The sequence below is a fragment of the Leucopleurus acutus genome (genome assembly GCF_964270905.1).
Source record: "Leucopleurus acutus genome assembly, chromosome: 3".
Classification (NCBI taxonomy): domain Eukaryota; kingdom Metazoa; phylum Chordata; class Mammalia; order Artiodactyla; family Delphinidae; genus Leucopleurus; species Leucopleurus acutus.
In genome coordinates, this window is record NC_139145.1 from 19,956,000 (window position 1) to 19,971,533 (window position 15,534).

Consider the following 15,534-nt stretch of genomic DNA (forward strand, 5'->3'; position numbering starts at 1 on the left):
AGGTCATTCTCTGCCAGTTGGAGGTTTATCAAAAGAGCCTGAAAATGGCTCAGAGGCAGCTCTTAAAAAAAAAGGGGTTTGGGGAACCAGTGTTACCTAGACCTCCTTCTCTGATCCAGAATGAATGTGGCCGAGGAGATCAGGCTAGTGAAAAAAATGAACGCATCTCAGAAGATATGGGAGATGAAGACAAAGAGGAGAGGCAAGAGTCTAGGGCATCTGTCTGGCACTCAAAAACCAAGGATTTCCAAGAAAGCCCAATTAAAAGCTTGAAAGAGAAACTTTTGTTGGAGGAAGAACCAACAACCAGTCATGGTCAGGTAAGGGTCAGTGATGCTGTAATTAAGGATGATTAAAGAAAGGATTATTTTAGCTATCTGTTCTTTTTGTGTTTTTGCCCCCCTGATTTTTAAAGTAGCATATGCTCACTGTGGAAAATTAGGAAAGTACAGAAGAGTGTAAAGAAGAAAAAATTGCCCATAATCCCAACACTAAGAGGCAATCATTATTATTTCTGTGCATATAAAAATACTTTTTTCTTTTTAATTTTTCAACAAAATGAAGACTCTTCTGTGTAAACTTTGTTCCTTTCCCCTATTTAATAGCTTATCTTTGATCTTTTCCTATTATGTATACTTGAAAACATTATTCTATCAGATGGTTATATCATAAATTTATTTTTTGTTTTAAAATATGTATTTCTAAAAAGTTAAGTTTTTGAATAGGTAATAATGTTCAACTGGCTCAAAATTCAAAAAGATATAAATAAAAAGTTTGTCTCCTATCCCCATCCCCAGCCAACCAGTTCCCCTCCCTGGAGTCAACATTTATTACTAGTTTCTAGTGTATCCTTCCAAGATATTTCATGTAGTACAAGCAAATGTGTATACATATTCTTTTCCTCACTTTTTACACAGCTGATAGCATATTCCACATTATTCTGCACATTACTTTTTTCATTTACTATCTCTGTGAGATCATTCTATAATAGTACCTAAAAATTTTCTTCTTTTTGGGCGGGGGTGAGGGGACTGTGTAATATGTCATGTATGGATGAGTTTATCTAGTGCCCCTATTGGTGGACATTTAGGTCGTTTCCAAAATAATAGTTACAAACACTACTGCAGCGATTATCACTCTTTTTTTTTTTTTTAATTGGAAGAGGATTATTACTCTTGTGCATAAGATGTTTCATCTACATGGGAGATTTTGTAGGATAACTTCTTGTTGATATAATTGATGGATCAAAGTATATATATATACTTTGCTAGCTGTTCCTAAATTGCCTTCTGTAGAGGTTGTATGAGTACCAGTTTCCCCATACCCATACCAGTACAGTATTATCAGGACTGTACTGCCAGTCTGAGAGATGAAACATAGTATCGCAGTCTTTTTTTTTTTTGGCTGTGTTGGGTCTTCATTGCTGCGCACGGGCTTTCTCTAGTTGTAGCGAGTGGGGGCTACTCTTTGTTGTGGTGCGTGGGCTTCTCACTGCTGTGGCTTCTATTGTTGCGGAGCACAGGCTCTAGGCACATGGGCTCAGTAGTTGCGGCACGTGGGCCCTAGAGCATGCGGACTTCAGTAGTTGTGGCGTGAGGGCTCAGTAGTTGTGGCTCGTGGGCTCTAGAGTGCAGGCTCAGTAGTTGCGGTGCCTGGGCTTAGTTGCTCCGTGGCATGTGGGATCTTCCCAGAGGGATCAAACCCATGTCCCCTGCATTGGCAGGCGGATTCTTAACCACTGCTCCATCAGGGAAGTCCCACAATGCAGTCTTAATTTGCACTTTTCTCCTGTGTAGTTGAGACCCATTTGTATTTCCTTTTCTGTCTGTTTAGATCTTACGGGCATTTTTCTTTTACCATAGTCTTTTTCTTAGTGGTTTGTAGGCACCCTTTATGTATTAGGAGAAGTGGTCCTTTGTGATAGGACGTGCAGATAGTTTTCCAGTTTATTTTTTCCCTCACATAATGGCGTATTTCTGATTTTGCTTGTGGTGATTTTCAGTAATTTACTGAAAACAATTCCCTGTTTGGGGACATTTAGGTTGCCTTTTAAGTCTTTTTCTGAGATATCTAGATAATATTATATAGATATATAGGTTGTATGTGTAATAGAGTAAGCTTATATTCTATCTTTTCTATTTTTTCTCTAAGTATTATAAAAAACAATCATAATTACGAATTCTTTATAAACTAATTTTCAAGAGTATTCTGTTTTATTACTTTACTATTTTTTGTCACTGTTTCTGTTATTGGACTCTTGAGTTTTTGGTTTTGTTTTGCTAATATCCTGTTCTGTCTCTTTTATGATAAGGGTTCAAGATATGGTAGCTATGAGAAATTTCATGGCATTGTGTAGAGAGCATGGATTTGGAGTTTGAATTTTGACTTTAGTGTTTTAGTGACTCTGCCTTTGAGAAAGCCATTTAGCCTCTGAATCTCAGTTTAAAAACATCTGTAAACATCTGTAAAATGGGAGTAGTAATTCATATCTTTCAGTAGTTTTAATGATTAAAGTGAATTATGTAAATGTCTAGTATAATGCTTAGGAGATTATAGCCACTCAGTAAATGGTAGTTTTCTCTAAGGGACCAGAAGTTTATTCATTGAGAATATGTATGGGAATTATTCTTCCCTAACAACCTTTTTCATTCACATTTTAGAAACATAGCTATGTGGGAGGAGAAAACATTTTTCTTAACAGTTCTTCTAGTGACTTGCCTCTTTTCCAAAGGAAAGTTAGGTTATGCTTATAACATTTTATTTATTCATTGTGATTCAGAGATACTTCCTCTTTTTTTTTTTCTTTGCGGTATGCGGGCCTCTCACTGTTGTGGCCTCTCCTGTTGCGGAGTACAGGCTCTGGACGCGCAGGCTCAGCGACCATGGCTCACGGGCCTAGCCGCTCCGCGGCATGTGGGATCTTCCCAGACCGGGGCACGAACCCGTGTCCCCTGCATCGGCAGGCGGACTCTCAGCCACTGCGCCACCAGGGAAGCCCAATACTTCCTTTTAAAAGAATAAAGTAACTCCACAGAGGGAACACTTAATGATTTACTGTAATTCAAGTCATTAGCTTGAAAGATCCCAGGGGCCAGAGTTCTAGAGCAGACTTGTGTCAGGTTCTGAGGTTTGAAAGCAGTGCCTTTAGAATAGGCTGGAAGTGGTTACAACCTAGTGGCTGGCCTTATTAGGTTGAAGTTCTCTAACTTCATGAACAGGCCACCAAATACTACACATGGTATTATTAATTGGTACTGTTTGGCTATAACAAACTAAATCAAGCTAGCTTAATTAAAAAGAGGACTTCATCATAAGGAAATAGGGTACCTCATAAATTCTAAAACAGAATGGTAAACCAAGCCTGGATAAGGCACTAGGTCTGGAAAATTCATCTGTATCTCGTAGTTATATTGTGTCTGCTTCATTTTCCTCCCTGCAAACTGGCTTCCTTTGCTTCTCTGTTTCACATGGTAGGTGGAAGATATTGATCCTACAGTTCCCAAAGGTTAAATACAGGTTACAGGAGATTTATTCTTTCCCAGTTCCAACTTCAAACTTCTAGGAAATGACTTATGGCCCATTTAGAGTTAGTAGCCATCCCCAGCCCAGTTGTCTGTGGCCCAGAGCGGGTATGTTCCATGTACAAATGGCTGTGAGCCCACTGCTGTCCTGCAGTGCGAGGGGTGAGGAACAGTCCTCAGTAAAAGGAGACCAGGTAGACAACCTAGTAAATATTCAGTTTAGTCATTAACATTATTTTAGAAATCACTTAGAACTATTGAAAAATGCAAAAAAGTGTAAAGAACAAAGTTGAAAGTAGCCACAGTCCTACCATCCAGTGATGTATTCCTTCATCTTTTTTTCTATGCCTATTTTTTTGTATGGTTTATATCATATTACTGTATTTTTATATTTTTAAGTTAACATTATGTAAACTTTCTTGTGATGTTAAAATTATTTATAGATCTCATTTTTAATTACTATAATATTTTGGCTTATAAGTTTATGGTAATATTTAAATCATTTTCCTATTGCTGGGTATTTCAGTTTTGTGATTAACATCTTTCTAAGTAAAGCTTTTATTTATTTAAGATTAGTGTCTTTAGAGATAGGGAGCCAGAAAAATGCTAGGTTAAAGAGTTAGGAACATAAAAAAAAAAGACCTGCTATTTACTGCTAAATTGCTTTTAAGAAAGATTGTTCAAATTTTTACACTCTTTCCTTCCAGCAATGTATGAGAATGCCTAGTTCACTGCAGCCTTGCTGATGTAGAATAGCGTCTTTAAAAAAACAAAACAAAGAGAAATCAACTTAACTAATTTTATAGGCAAATAATGAAAGTCTTGCAATTGTAATTTCTTGTCTTATCTTGGTCTTTTGCTTTCAGGAACTGTGGGTAGAAAGAGTTTGTGTTTGTTAAACATTTTGTATTGATTATGGCTTTGCTGGAACTGCCCACATTTGAGACACCTTGGTTGATAGAGATAGCAAGAGAGTCCCAGAAATAGGGACTCAGAGAAACATTCACCCTGGGGCAAATTGCTTAGGTTATAAAAACTTGACATAGACTGAACAGTTTGGATCAGATGATAACTGGTTTCTGGCATCACTGCAATTATAGGGAAGTTGTTAATGAAGATGGAGAGGTCATCTTGATGGCTGTACAGCAGGGAGAGGAGGGTTAGTATATTGATGTGGTCCCTACTTTTTAGGGTCTGATCCTTAATTTTTCAGTCCAGGTACTGGGATTTCTTTCTTAGAAATGACCAGATTCTGTGGGAATGTGAGAACTGACTTTGATTAACCAAATTTCAAGCTGGTATGTGTACCAAATGTCAGTTTATTAATTTATTATGGAAGAGAGACATTTTCATTAACCAGAATACTCAAGCCCACCATCATACCTTTTTCTAGGATGAAGGAATCTGGAAGGCTGAAATAATAATCAGAAAATGGAAGTTTTAAGGGGTGATTCAACTAGTCTTTGGAAAGCTACTAGTGCCTGCAGCAGAGGACATTTCTGTGGTGATCAGATGATGTGTCTGTTAACTTTCACTTCCAGACCATGGTGTTGAAGACACTGCTTGATTCTGTGTCTTTGGATTTTTCCCTTTTAGATTTGTTGCTAACTATCCCTTTCCATTAACATATTATTTGTTCAGGCAGAGTGCAATGTCTTGATTAGGCCACAGCTTCCTTAGTGAAAGTTACATTCCTGTCATGCTTCTCTGTTCACCTTGATTAGACTTGGATATTCTAATCAAATTTTGTCTGCTTGTTTTGCTCTGTTATTTTCATATTCTGGAAGAACCTTACTTTACCCGTGTTTAGATTACTGCCATTGAGGTATAAGTTTAGGAATTAAAAATGGTTTATTGAAATGAAGACAGTCTTGGGATTCTATGTGGAAATGGTTAGGAAGAAAATTATTTGACTAAACAACATAGCTGTATTGGTTAGAGCATGGATTTTGGAGTCAGAAAGGTCCAGGCTCCACTTTGAACAGCTCTGTGATTTTGGGAAGATTATTTAACCTGTCAAAGTTTCACTTGCCTCATTTCTAAAATAAATTAATAGCTTCTACCTCAGAAGGTTCTTGTGAAGGTTAAAGGAGATAATACATGTAAAGGGATTAGCATAGGCCTGGCACATAATAGGTGTACAATAATTTTTTTAAAAAATTACACTGGGAAAAAGGAAGAGATATGTTTAGCCTGAGGTAGAGGTGGAGATATCTCATAACTTATTAATCAGTACCTTGTTTGCTTCTGAAGCCAAAGGCTTAGTTGGCTAGTCATTCTAACAAGGTAAAATTCTGTTAAACGGACACCAGGTGTCAGTATTTACCTTTTTTTTTTTTTTGAGATAGAAATAAAACTGTTTTGTCACCACTGAGTTCACACAGTCAGGTGAAGTATTTATTTCTGTTGTATTTTAGTCCTTTTGACAGTTTTGTTCAGCCCTCATTTGTCATAATGACTACATTCCCAATCATTGTACAGCTTTATCTTCCCTTTGACTGAAGGCTCATCTAGGCTATTCCTGTTTTTAGTATATTTCATCATTTACCTGAGTGGTATAGAGGTGCCTAACTCGTTTAGGTTATTTATATCCTGTTAGGAGACCCTGAAAATTTCAGCCAGTAGCTTTACATCTATTGGAATAAGCCTCACAGCCCAGGCACTTCCTCAGAAGTATCCGTAAGGCAGCAGTAGCTACTTTTTCCACACTCTGCTGTGCACCTACATTTAATGAGTTAACATTTGCACCAACTCTACTATTTTTTTTTTTTTTTGCGGTACGCGGGCCTCTCACTGTTGTGGCCTCTCCCGTTGCGGAGCACAGGCTCCGGACACGCAGGCTCAGCAGCCATGGCTCACGGGCCTAGCCACTCCGCGGCATGTGGGATCTTCCCGGACCGGGACACGAACCCGTGTCCCCTACATCGGCAGGCGGACTCTCAACCACTGCGCCACTAGGGAAGCCCCCAACTCTACTATTAATCAAAGAAAATAATTTTTTTTCTTAGCCAGTCCCTATTTATTACGTTTCTTAAAAGATATCCTTGTGGCCACATATTAAAACCATAGTGGCAGATTTTTAGCAAAAGGAATCTTTATAACCCTTTCTTTTGGATAGCCTATGTTATGGCTTGGTTGTGCAAGAGAGACTTCTTTCCACTGAGAACTGAACTTTTCTCTGTATCTCTTCCTTCCACAACAAAAGCTTCATAATTGCTTTTCTGAAATCATAATTCATTTGACTCACCAATTAATATTTATACGTCTTGCATTTTACACAGTGCATCGTATATATTATCTTGTTTAATTCTCACAATAACACTCTGTGAGGCAATTGTTAATACTATTTTAAGATGAGGAAGCAGATTCAGATGTGACTTACCCAAGATTACAAAGTTAACAGCTGATTCACCCATGATTTAAATTCCAGTGTTCTGACTCCACAGGATATGTTCTTTTTATTTAAACTCACTGACTTCTGTAAAATGTTTTATTCTTATTACTAATTGCTGAGTGATAATGTTGAACAATTAAATTTTTTTTTAAAGGAAGAGAAACCAGTTCATCTGTGCCTATATATTTAGGATGTTACATATTTCTTTGCAGTCTTCCCAAGGGCTGTTCGTTGAAGAAACTTCTGAAAAAGGAAGTTCTGTACCTGCCCCACAGAGGTAAAATTATATGTCATTATGGGTCTGAATTCTCCTCTGATAGTACCAGAATAAAAGAGATGAACCACATAAGTGACACTGTATTGGAACAGCTTTCCCAGGGACCTTTTGGCTCTTTTATACACACAGCCTAGGAGAAATCATTATCTCCCAGTTCTCAAATATGCATCTTATAGAAGTCTAGAATATTAGGGTGGAAGAGATCTTAGAGGTTTACTTGTCTAATCCAACCGTCTTAGCACAAATTCCATCTGTACTATTCCTGAAAAGTGGTTACATCCTGTTTCTCTCTCTTTTTTTTTTTTTGCGGTACGTGGGCCTCTCACTGCTGTGGCCTCTCCCGTTGCGGAGCACAGGCTCCGGACGTGCAGGCCCAGCGGCCATGGCTCACGGGCCCAGCCGCTCTGCGGCATGTGGGATCTTCCCGGACCGGGGCATGAACCTGTGTCCCCTGCATCGGCAGGCGGACTCTCAACCACTGCGCCACCAGGGAAGCTCCATCCTGCTACTCTCTTAACTAACTATACTAGCTTCCTATGCCAATAAGAAGGGCTCTAGACTGATTTCTTCATGGTCCTTCTAGTCCTTTCTCCCTTTGTTCCCTCTGCTTATGCTTATTTTATCTGCATATCTAAACCATACACATCTTTTAAGTCTGCTCTTAAGATTTGCATTCTCTTTGAAGCTTTTATATTTTTCAGGCCACACAGAACCTGTATCACCCTCACTCCCTGTCCTGTGCCACTTTTAATCTGATTTTGTCTCATCTTTCCTTAAATGGTTGTATTTGTATTACCTCCTCAGTTATTCTTGATGGTTTGATTGATGGGGTTACCTTCTTAAATCTTCTCACTTTAATAATATGTAGAGGTTGATTGGTTACAAACTACACTTATTGACTAGATCAGGCTTCCAATTACTTTTCCCTTTTATTGGTAGTTGACCTTTGAGGATTACTCAAGAGCTTAATTTTGTGTTAACTGACCTTCATCTCCCAAACAGAAGTTGAGACCCAATTGCCATTTGTCACTTTGTAATTTAGTTGGTGTTCTTAGGCTTTTGGTTAAGTTGATAGTACTAGGTATTTCTTCCTGAGCTAAAGAATATGGCTGTGGTTTGATTCTCTTGCTGTTAAGACAGTTTTGGAAGTGGTTTTAACCAGAGTAGGCCTTCTGCTTCCTGCAGGCCACTCTGCTTTGTTGTGGTGAGCCTTCTGCAGAGCAGATGTAGGTTTTAATAAATGATTATACGCTTTGTCACCAGGAGAGAGTTGGAATTGCAGGCAATGCGGTTTGACTTCAAATTGATTAGCCCATTTTATAAATGTCAGCAAATTGTTTTGTGATGGACCCTTTGAATAGAGCTCTAACGTTATGTGCCGAATAAACTGTCTCTGGCTTAGGTTTATAACAAATGCTCTGAGGTGTTTTATTTAGAGGGAGAAATCACTTGTGGTTTCCTATCAGGATTTAGTTATTTATCATGTATCAGTGGTGGTTATTCTCTCTTCTTTGTGGTTCTTGGTTGATGTGAGGATTTGTGTGTTTTTTTTTGTTCTTTTTGTTTGTTTGTTCTGTGGTATGCAGGCCTCTCACTGTTGTGGCCACTCCCGTTGCGGAGCACAGGCTCTGGATGTGCAGGCTCAGCGGCCGTGGCTCACGGGCCCAGCCGCTCCGCTGCATGGGGGATCTTCCTGGACCGGGGCACGAACCCGTGTCCCCTGCATCGGCAGGCAGACTCTCAACCACTGCGCCACCAGGGAAGCCCGAGGATTTGTGATTTTAAGCGTTCTCTTGCATACTTGATCAGACTAATCGTAAAGCTCTGTGAAGCATGACGGGGCTAGCTCAGATGCTCAGATCTCTCAGCCATGTGTTCCTATGTCAGGAAGAGATTGCACTCCATGAATAGGCAGGGTAGACCAGAAGGTTGCATGAGGGGAGCCAGTCATAATTATGTTTTTCTCAGAAGAGATATTCAACTTGATTGGGCAGATTTTTTTAAAAAAATAAATTTATTTATTTATTTTTGGCTGTGTTGGGTCTTCGTTTCTGTGCGAGGGCTTTCTCTAGTTGTGGCAAGCGGGGCCACTCCTCATGACGGTGCGGGGGCCACTCTTCATCGCGGTGTGGGGGCCACTCTTCATCGCGGTGTGGGGGCCACTCTTCATCGCGGTGTACGGACCTCTCACTGTCGCAGCCTCCCTTGTTGGGAGCACAGGCTCCAGATGCGCAGGCTCAGTAGTTGTGGCTCACGGGCCCAGTTGCTCCACAGCATGTGGGATCTTCCCAGACCAGGGCTCAAACCCGTGTCCCCTGCATTGGCAGGCAGATTCTCAACCACTGCACCACAAGGGAAGCCCCGGTTGGGCAGATTTTTGTTGTAGGGCAGTTTGGAATTGTATCTTGTTTTGTTGCTTGGAGAGCCATATCTTGAGATAAAGAGGAAATTTAACTGCAAGGTGAGGGGAAAGCTATTGTGTTGTCAGAAGAATCTTCATATCTTCTCTTATGAGTTTACAAATCTCTAGCTTTCAGAAGTCTGAGATGGAGGCTATAAAACACTTTTGACATCCTTATATTAGAGTGGATTTTTTTGTCTGATAGTCCTTACCCTTCAGCCTTCCTTTGTGAAGACTTCAAAAGGGGTTCTTTTCATTCAGTGATTTCACTGGAACCAAAGTTGTAAGCATATTTATTTTCCCTGTTTTTGGCTTGGAGTTTTCACTACTGATTCCTTGCTTCCCTGTTGTGCTTTTGTGATATTGGACAGCAGGTATCAGATTACCTGTGGCTTTGTGAATGACCATTGCTTTTGGCCCCATGTTCTGATTTATTTTACTGGGAATTCACTGGGGGTTTGGTTCTTTTTTCAGCATTGCTGCTTTGAACAGTAAGAGAAGCTCAGTCCTTATGCCAGAGAGTTCTGCAGAGGAAATCACTGTGTGTCCTGGTAAGTACCCCACTGTGATTTTACTAGTTTCTGATCCCTAGCTATCTACCTTTTTGTGCCTTTTAATTTTTCTGACTTTTCCAACCCACTCTCAGGAGGTTTACGTGTGATTGATTTGTGTGTGTGTCTCTCCACACTCATACATATATATACACACACACACACACACACATTTTTGATGGACATTGGCTCTGCTTCTCACCTTTTCTCTTCTTAGAGATAGTTTAGTTTAAAATTAACATGGCTCTTTTGTTTGTTTGTTTGCATACTAGCCTCATCAGAGATGGCAGCAAAGCATTAGGAATAGCATTTAACTCTACATTGAGAGCCAAGAGGACTTTATGTTTTGGTTTATGAGTTCTCAAAGTGGGTTGTCCTCAAATCTGCCTGTCATTAAGCAGTTTTTTACCCTGAGGCTTTTACTAGTTAGTTTTACATTGCCATTCATGGGGTCTATTGCGTAGGGAGTCCAGAAATTGAATTTTGTGCACAGTTCTGTCACTGACTTATTTTTAATCTCAGAACAGATACTTAACCTGGTTAAGTATCATACTTTGCTTTTTGTTAACAGTGGTGATGAGAAGACACATGTATCAATACTTTGTTTAAGGTATGAGAGAGATGTTCATTGAAAGTTGCACATGAATAGGTTTTGATACACAAAATAATTTAAAATGAACTAAAATATCCATTATCTAAGAGAACTCTTGAGTTGAATCATTGTATAATATGAAGAATTATTTTGTGATTATGAACCACTACTTTCTAAGGAATTTGTTTTAGCTTCTATATATATTTTTGGCTTTTCTTAAAAGTGGGGCCTAATATATTATCAGTAACCTTATTCATATGAGATTAAGGAACTTCCTCTTAATGTTTAAACTCTTTGGGCAGCAAGTGTTGGACAAATGTTACCATAAGTCATATCTAATTTTCCCTTAGGTTGCGTATAACCTGTCGGGGTCAGAGAGACTCGTAGTTTTCTTGTTTTGGTTTCTTTCAAGTTTTTTTTTTTTCTACAGAGACTCATTTAGTTTACACATTAGTCTAGGAAAGTCCTGTAACTATTTTTAAACAATTGGCAGCATATTGTAAAGGTCTTTCTGTACTTACTTTTAAAGTTTAACTGTTGTTTTTATTGAAAGTGTTTTCTTAATTCATTTGAAATTTATTTAGATTGCTGCCTAATGATACTCACCAAGAGACCCCTCTACCAATTGCTATGATTTTGGCAGGAGCTGTCAGGAATGCTGTGTTGCTTTTGTGAAAGGATAGCATTACTCCCTCTCCATCTGGGACTGCTGACTTATGCCATCCTGCTGGGAAGTCACCCAGTAAGTTTAGGATGATGGCATGTGACATCACCCTGGGATCTTGCAGGAGGAACCTGCAAATACAATTGAAATCCCTAATGAGAGAAAAGTTAATGAAAAGTAAGCCCTTCATCACTGCGGTTAGATAATTTTTGTAATTGTGGCTTGCTGTCATTAGCCTGCTAATTAAGTCCAACTGTTTGCTGATATAAACCACTTCTAAATGAGATCACAAAAGGTTTCCCTAACATTACTGTTCCTTTTGCTAAGAAGGTGTAACTACTTCTCCATGGAGTCAGACTCCTCAGTCCCTTTAATTTAGTGGCTTAAAGACTTAAACATAAGACATGATACCATAAAACTCCTAGAAGAGATCATAGGCGAAACATTCTCTGACATAAATTGTACCAATGCTTTATTAGGTCAGTCTCCCAAGGCAATAGAAATAAAACCAAAACTAAACAAATGGGACCTAATCAAACTTACAAGCTCTTGCACAGTAAAGGAAACCATAAACAAACAAAAAAGACAGCCAATGGAATGGGAGAAAATATTTGCAAACAATACAACCAACAAGGACTTAATTTCCAAAATATATAAACAGCTCATACAACTCAACAACAAAGAAAGCAAACAACCCAATCGAAAAATGGGCAGAAGACCTAAATAGACATATCTCCAAAGAAGAAATACAGATGGCCAATAGGCACATGAAAAGATGCTCAACATTGCTAATTATTAGAGAAATGCAAATCAAGACTACAATGAGGTACCATCTCACACTGGTCAGAATGGCCATCATTAAAAAGTCTACAAATAACAAATGCTGGAGAGGGTGCGGAGAAAAGGGAATCCTCCTACACTGTTGCTGGTAATGTAAGTTGGTGCAGTCATGATGGAAAACAGTATGGAGTTTCCTCAAAAAACTAAAAATTAGAATTACCATATGATCCAGCAATCCCACTTTTAGGCATATATCCAGACAAAACTATAATTCAAAAAGATGCGTGCACTCCTGTGTTTATGGCAACACTGTTCATAGTAGCCAAGACATGGAAGCAACTTAAATGTCCATCAACAGATGACTGGAGAAAGAAGATGTGGTACATATGTACAATGGAATACTACTCAGCCACAAAAAAGAATGAAGTAATGCCATCTGCAGCGACATGGATGGAACTAGAGATTATCATACTAAGTGAAGTAAGTTAGAAAAAGATAAATACTATATGATATCATTTATATGTGGAATCTAAAGTATGATGCAAATGAAGCTACCTACGAAACAGAAACAGACTCACACACATAGAGGACAGTCCTGTGGTTGCCAAGGGGGAAGGGGGTGGGGGAGGGATTGAGCAGGAGGTTTGGGTTAGCAGATGCAAACTATTATATATAGAATGGATAAACAACAGGGTCCTATTGTATGGCACATGGAGCTAAATTCAATATCCTGTGATAAACCATAATGGAAAAGAATGTAAAAAAGAATGTATATGTATGTATAACTGAATCACTTTGCTGTACAGCAGAAATTAACAAAACATTGTAAATCAAGTATATGTCAATAAAAAATAAAATATATAATTTAGAAGCTGTGTATAAAAATTTGTCCTAAATGGGTAAAACACAGATTGAGTATAGATGTCCATCTTACCTATTTTGTTTTGTCTCATATTTCTGGCAGTTCCAGGGGTCTGTTATTCAAAATTATAACATCATATTAATGAAGAAGCAGGATTAGAGCCTTATGCCCATGTTGTGCGTGATGCTAGTATTATTTACTTCTATGAAACTAATGTCCTCTTAATTTGTCTCTATAGTTGAACATTTCAGCCAGAGAAAGCTTAATTAAAGACTTTTTATTGTTACAGTAGTACAAGCGGTGAACAACTCTTATTTTCTAACAGACTAAATGTCTTTTTTGGTTATATCTCTCAGGGAGGCTTGACAAAGAAGATTTTGAGGTTTATGCACTATAAGTCTTTTTCCAACAAGGTGGTAAAATCTGTGTGTGCATCCAGTTTTCAAAATATTATGATGTATTAAAATACAGTTGACACTAGAAATGTATATAATCATTCTTTGATGATTGAGAAGATACCTCAGTACCTTTCAGGTATACTATTTGCCCAGCATTTTCCACTCATTGTATTTGTGAAGCATAGATATATAATACCAGTTGGATGTATAGTGTGTATAGTGTGGATAACAGAACTTTCTGGATTGTGTTCTCAGATAAATTTCTAGATTTATTGTCATTTTTTGAAATATTGTTAGTGTTCTTTTGTTATATCAAGTGATGGGTGTCTAGACCAGAAGTTGGCAAAATTTTTCTATAAAAAACTAGATAATAAATATTTTAGGCTTTGTGGGCCATACAGTCTGTTGAAACTACTCAGCTCTGCTATTTTAACTCAAAAGTAACCATAGACAGTATAAAGAAGAATGAATGTGGCTGTGTTCCAATAAAACTTTATTTCCAAAAACAGGCAACTGGCTCTATTTGGCCCATGAGCTATAGTTTGCTGACCCCTGAATGAGACCACGAGAGACCTCATCTTACATCTCCATATTGCTAGTAGCCTGTACAGTACCTGGAACTTCTTCCATAAATATTTATTGCATTAATGTTGAATGAATAAATGCTGCTTAAAGAATAATTAAAGAAAGGCATATCTTTGTTGAGAATGTATTTTTATTTCTGCTCCCAATTTTTGTCTTCTCTAATCATCCCTTTAACCTCAGAATTAGCATCGGCAGTGTTTTGTTTTCTGTCAAAATAAATATACTTTAAAACCAAAACTATGCTGGAAAGAAGCCACATGGATTAACTGATGAATGGATAAACAAATTATAATATATCCATACAATGGAATACTACTCAGCAGTAAAAAGGAATGAACTACTGATATATGTAACAACATGGATGCTTCTCAAACACATTATGCTAAATGAAAGAAGTCAGACATGAAAGATGACACACTGTGTTATTTCATTTATATGACATTCTAGAAAAGGCAGAACTCTAGGAACATAAAGTAGGTTGGTCATTGCAGAGAGCCAAGTAGGAGGAGGATTGACTGCAGAGGGGTACATGAGAACTTTTGGGGTTGTTAGAAATATTTTACATCTTGATTGTGGTGGTGGTGATGTGGTATAAATGATACCATGTATACATTGTAAATATTTGTCAAAACTCACCATACTCTATACTGAAAATTGGTGAATTCTGTTGTATGTAAATTATGCCTCAGTAAAGCTTTAAGAAGAAACAAACTTGATCTGTATTTCCACTGCGGAATTATCATACCCTAAGCTTAAGGAAACAGGTGTTTGTTTTCTTTAACTATGAAAATACAAAATGAAAATTAATGAAGTTTTAATTTTTTAAATTACAGAGACACAGCTAAGTTCCCCTGAAACTTTTGACCTTGAAAAAGAAGACTTTCCAGGTAGCAGAGAGACCGTGGATGAAGTAAGAATAATGGCAGATAAGGAGGTGAATATTACTTATAATTTTTGTCAGTGTTTTCTTTCTACTGGTAGTCCTCTCTCTGATGCAATATTGACCTTGGATGAAAAGATTTAGGTGACAGAGGGTTAGGCTTTTATCTCAGATTATTAAAAATGCGTTCAGCACTATTTCTAAATATAACAGTAGTTACCAATTCTTCAGTATTTTAATATGCTTTATTATTTCCGGTACAGATGGGGAAATGGAGGTTTAGGATGTTTGCTCAATTTGCTCAAATTCAAACTGCTAATAATGGTAGAACCAGGATTTGAAAACAGATTTGTCTCCAAAGTCCTGGAGTATTTTCCATTATATACTGATAAGTAACAGAGATGAATAATCTTGGAAAAAGTCACTACGTTTATATTACGACCTAACTTTCAGCCCTAATTTTGAGACATGATCAGAAATGCAAAATCAGGATAGCAGCATGATAAAATAGGCAAATCTCTATTTGCACTATTATCTTTCCTAACTTCACATATCTGACATTAACCATAAAGCTGATTGACACAAGTTTATACTTCTGATTAAGATTCAGTGTATATTTTTTCATATTG

The 15,534-nt window shown here is 37.9% G+C and overlaps 1 protein-coding gene across 1 annotated transcript in view; it reads left to right on the forward strand.

The window, feature by feature from the left end:
- Positions 1 to 15,534, forward strand: part of UIMC1 (ubiquitin interaction motif containing 1) — a 138,948-nt gene that overhangs the window by 77,223 nt on the left and 46,191 nt on the right. Inside the window, exons 5-7 of the mRNA XM_082836398.1 lie at positions 7,128 to 7,192; positions 10,068 to 10,144; positions 14,859 to 14,959. Coding sequence (XP_082692524.1) covers positions 7,128 to 7,192; positions 10,068 to 10,144; positions 14,859 to 14,959 — 243 coding nt within the window. The remainder of the gene's footprint in view (positions 1 to 7,127; positions 7,193 to 10,067; positions 10,145 to 14,858; positions 14,960 to 15,534) is intronic.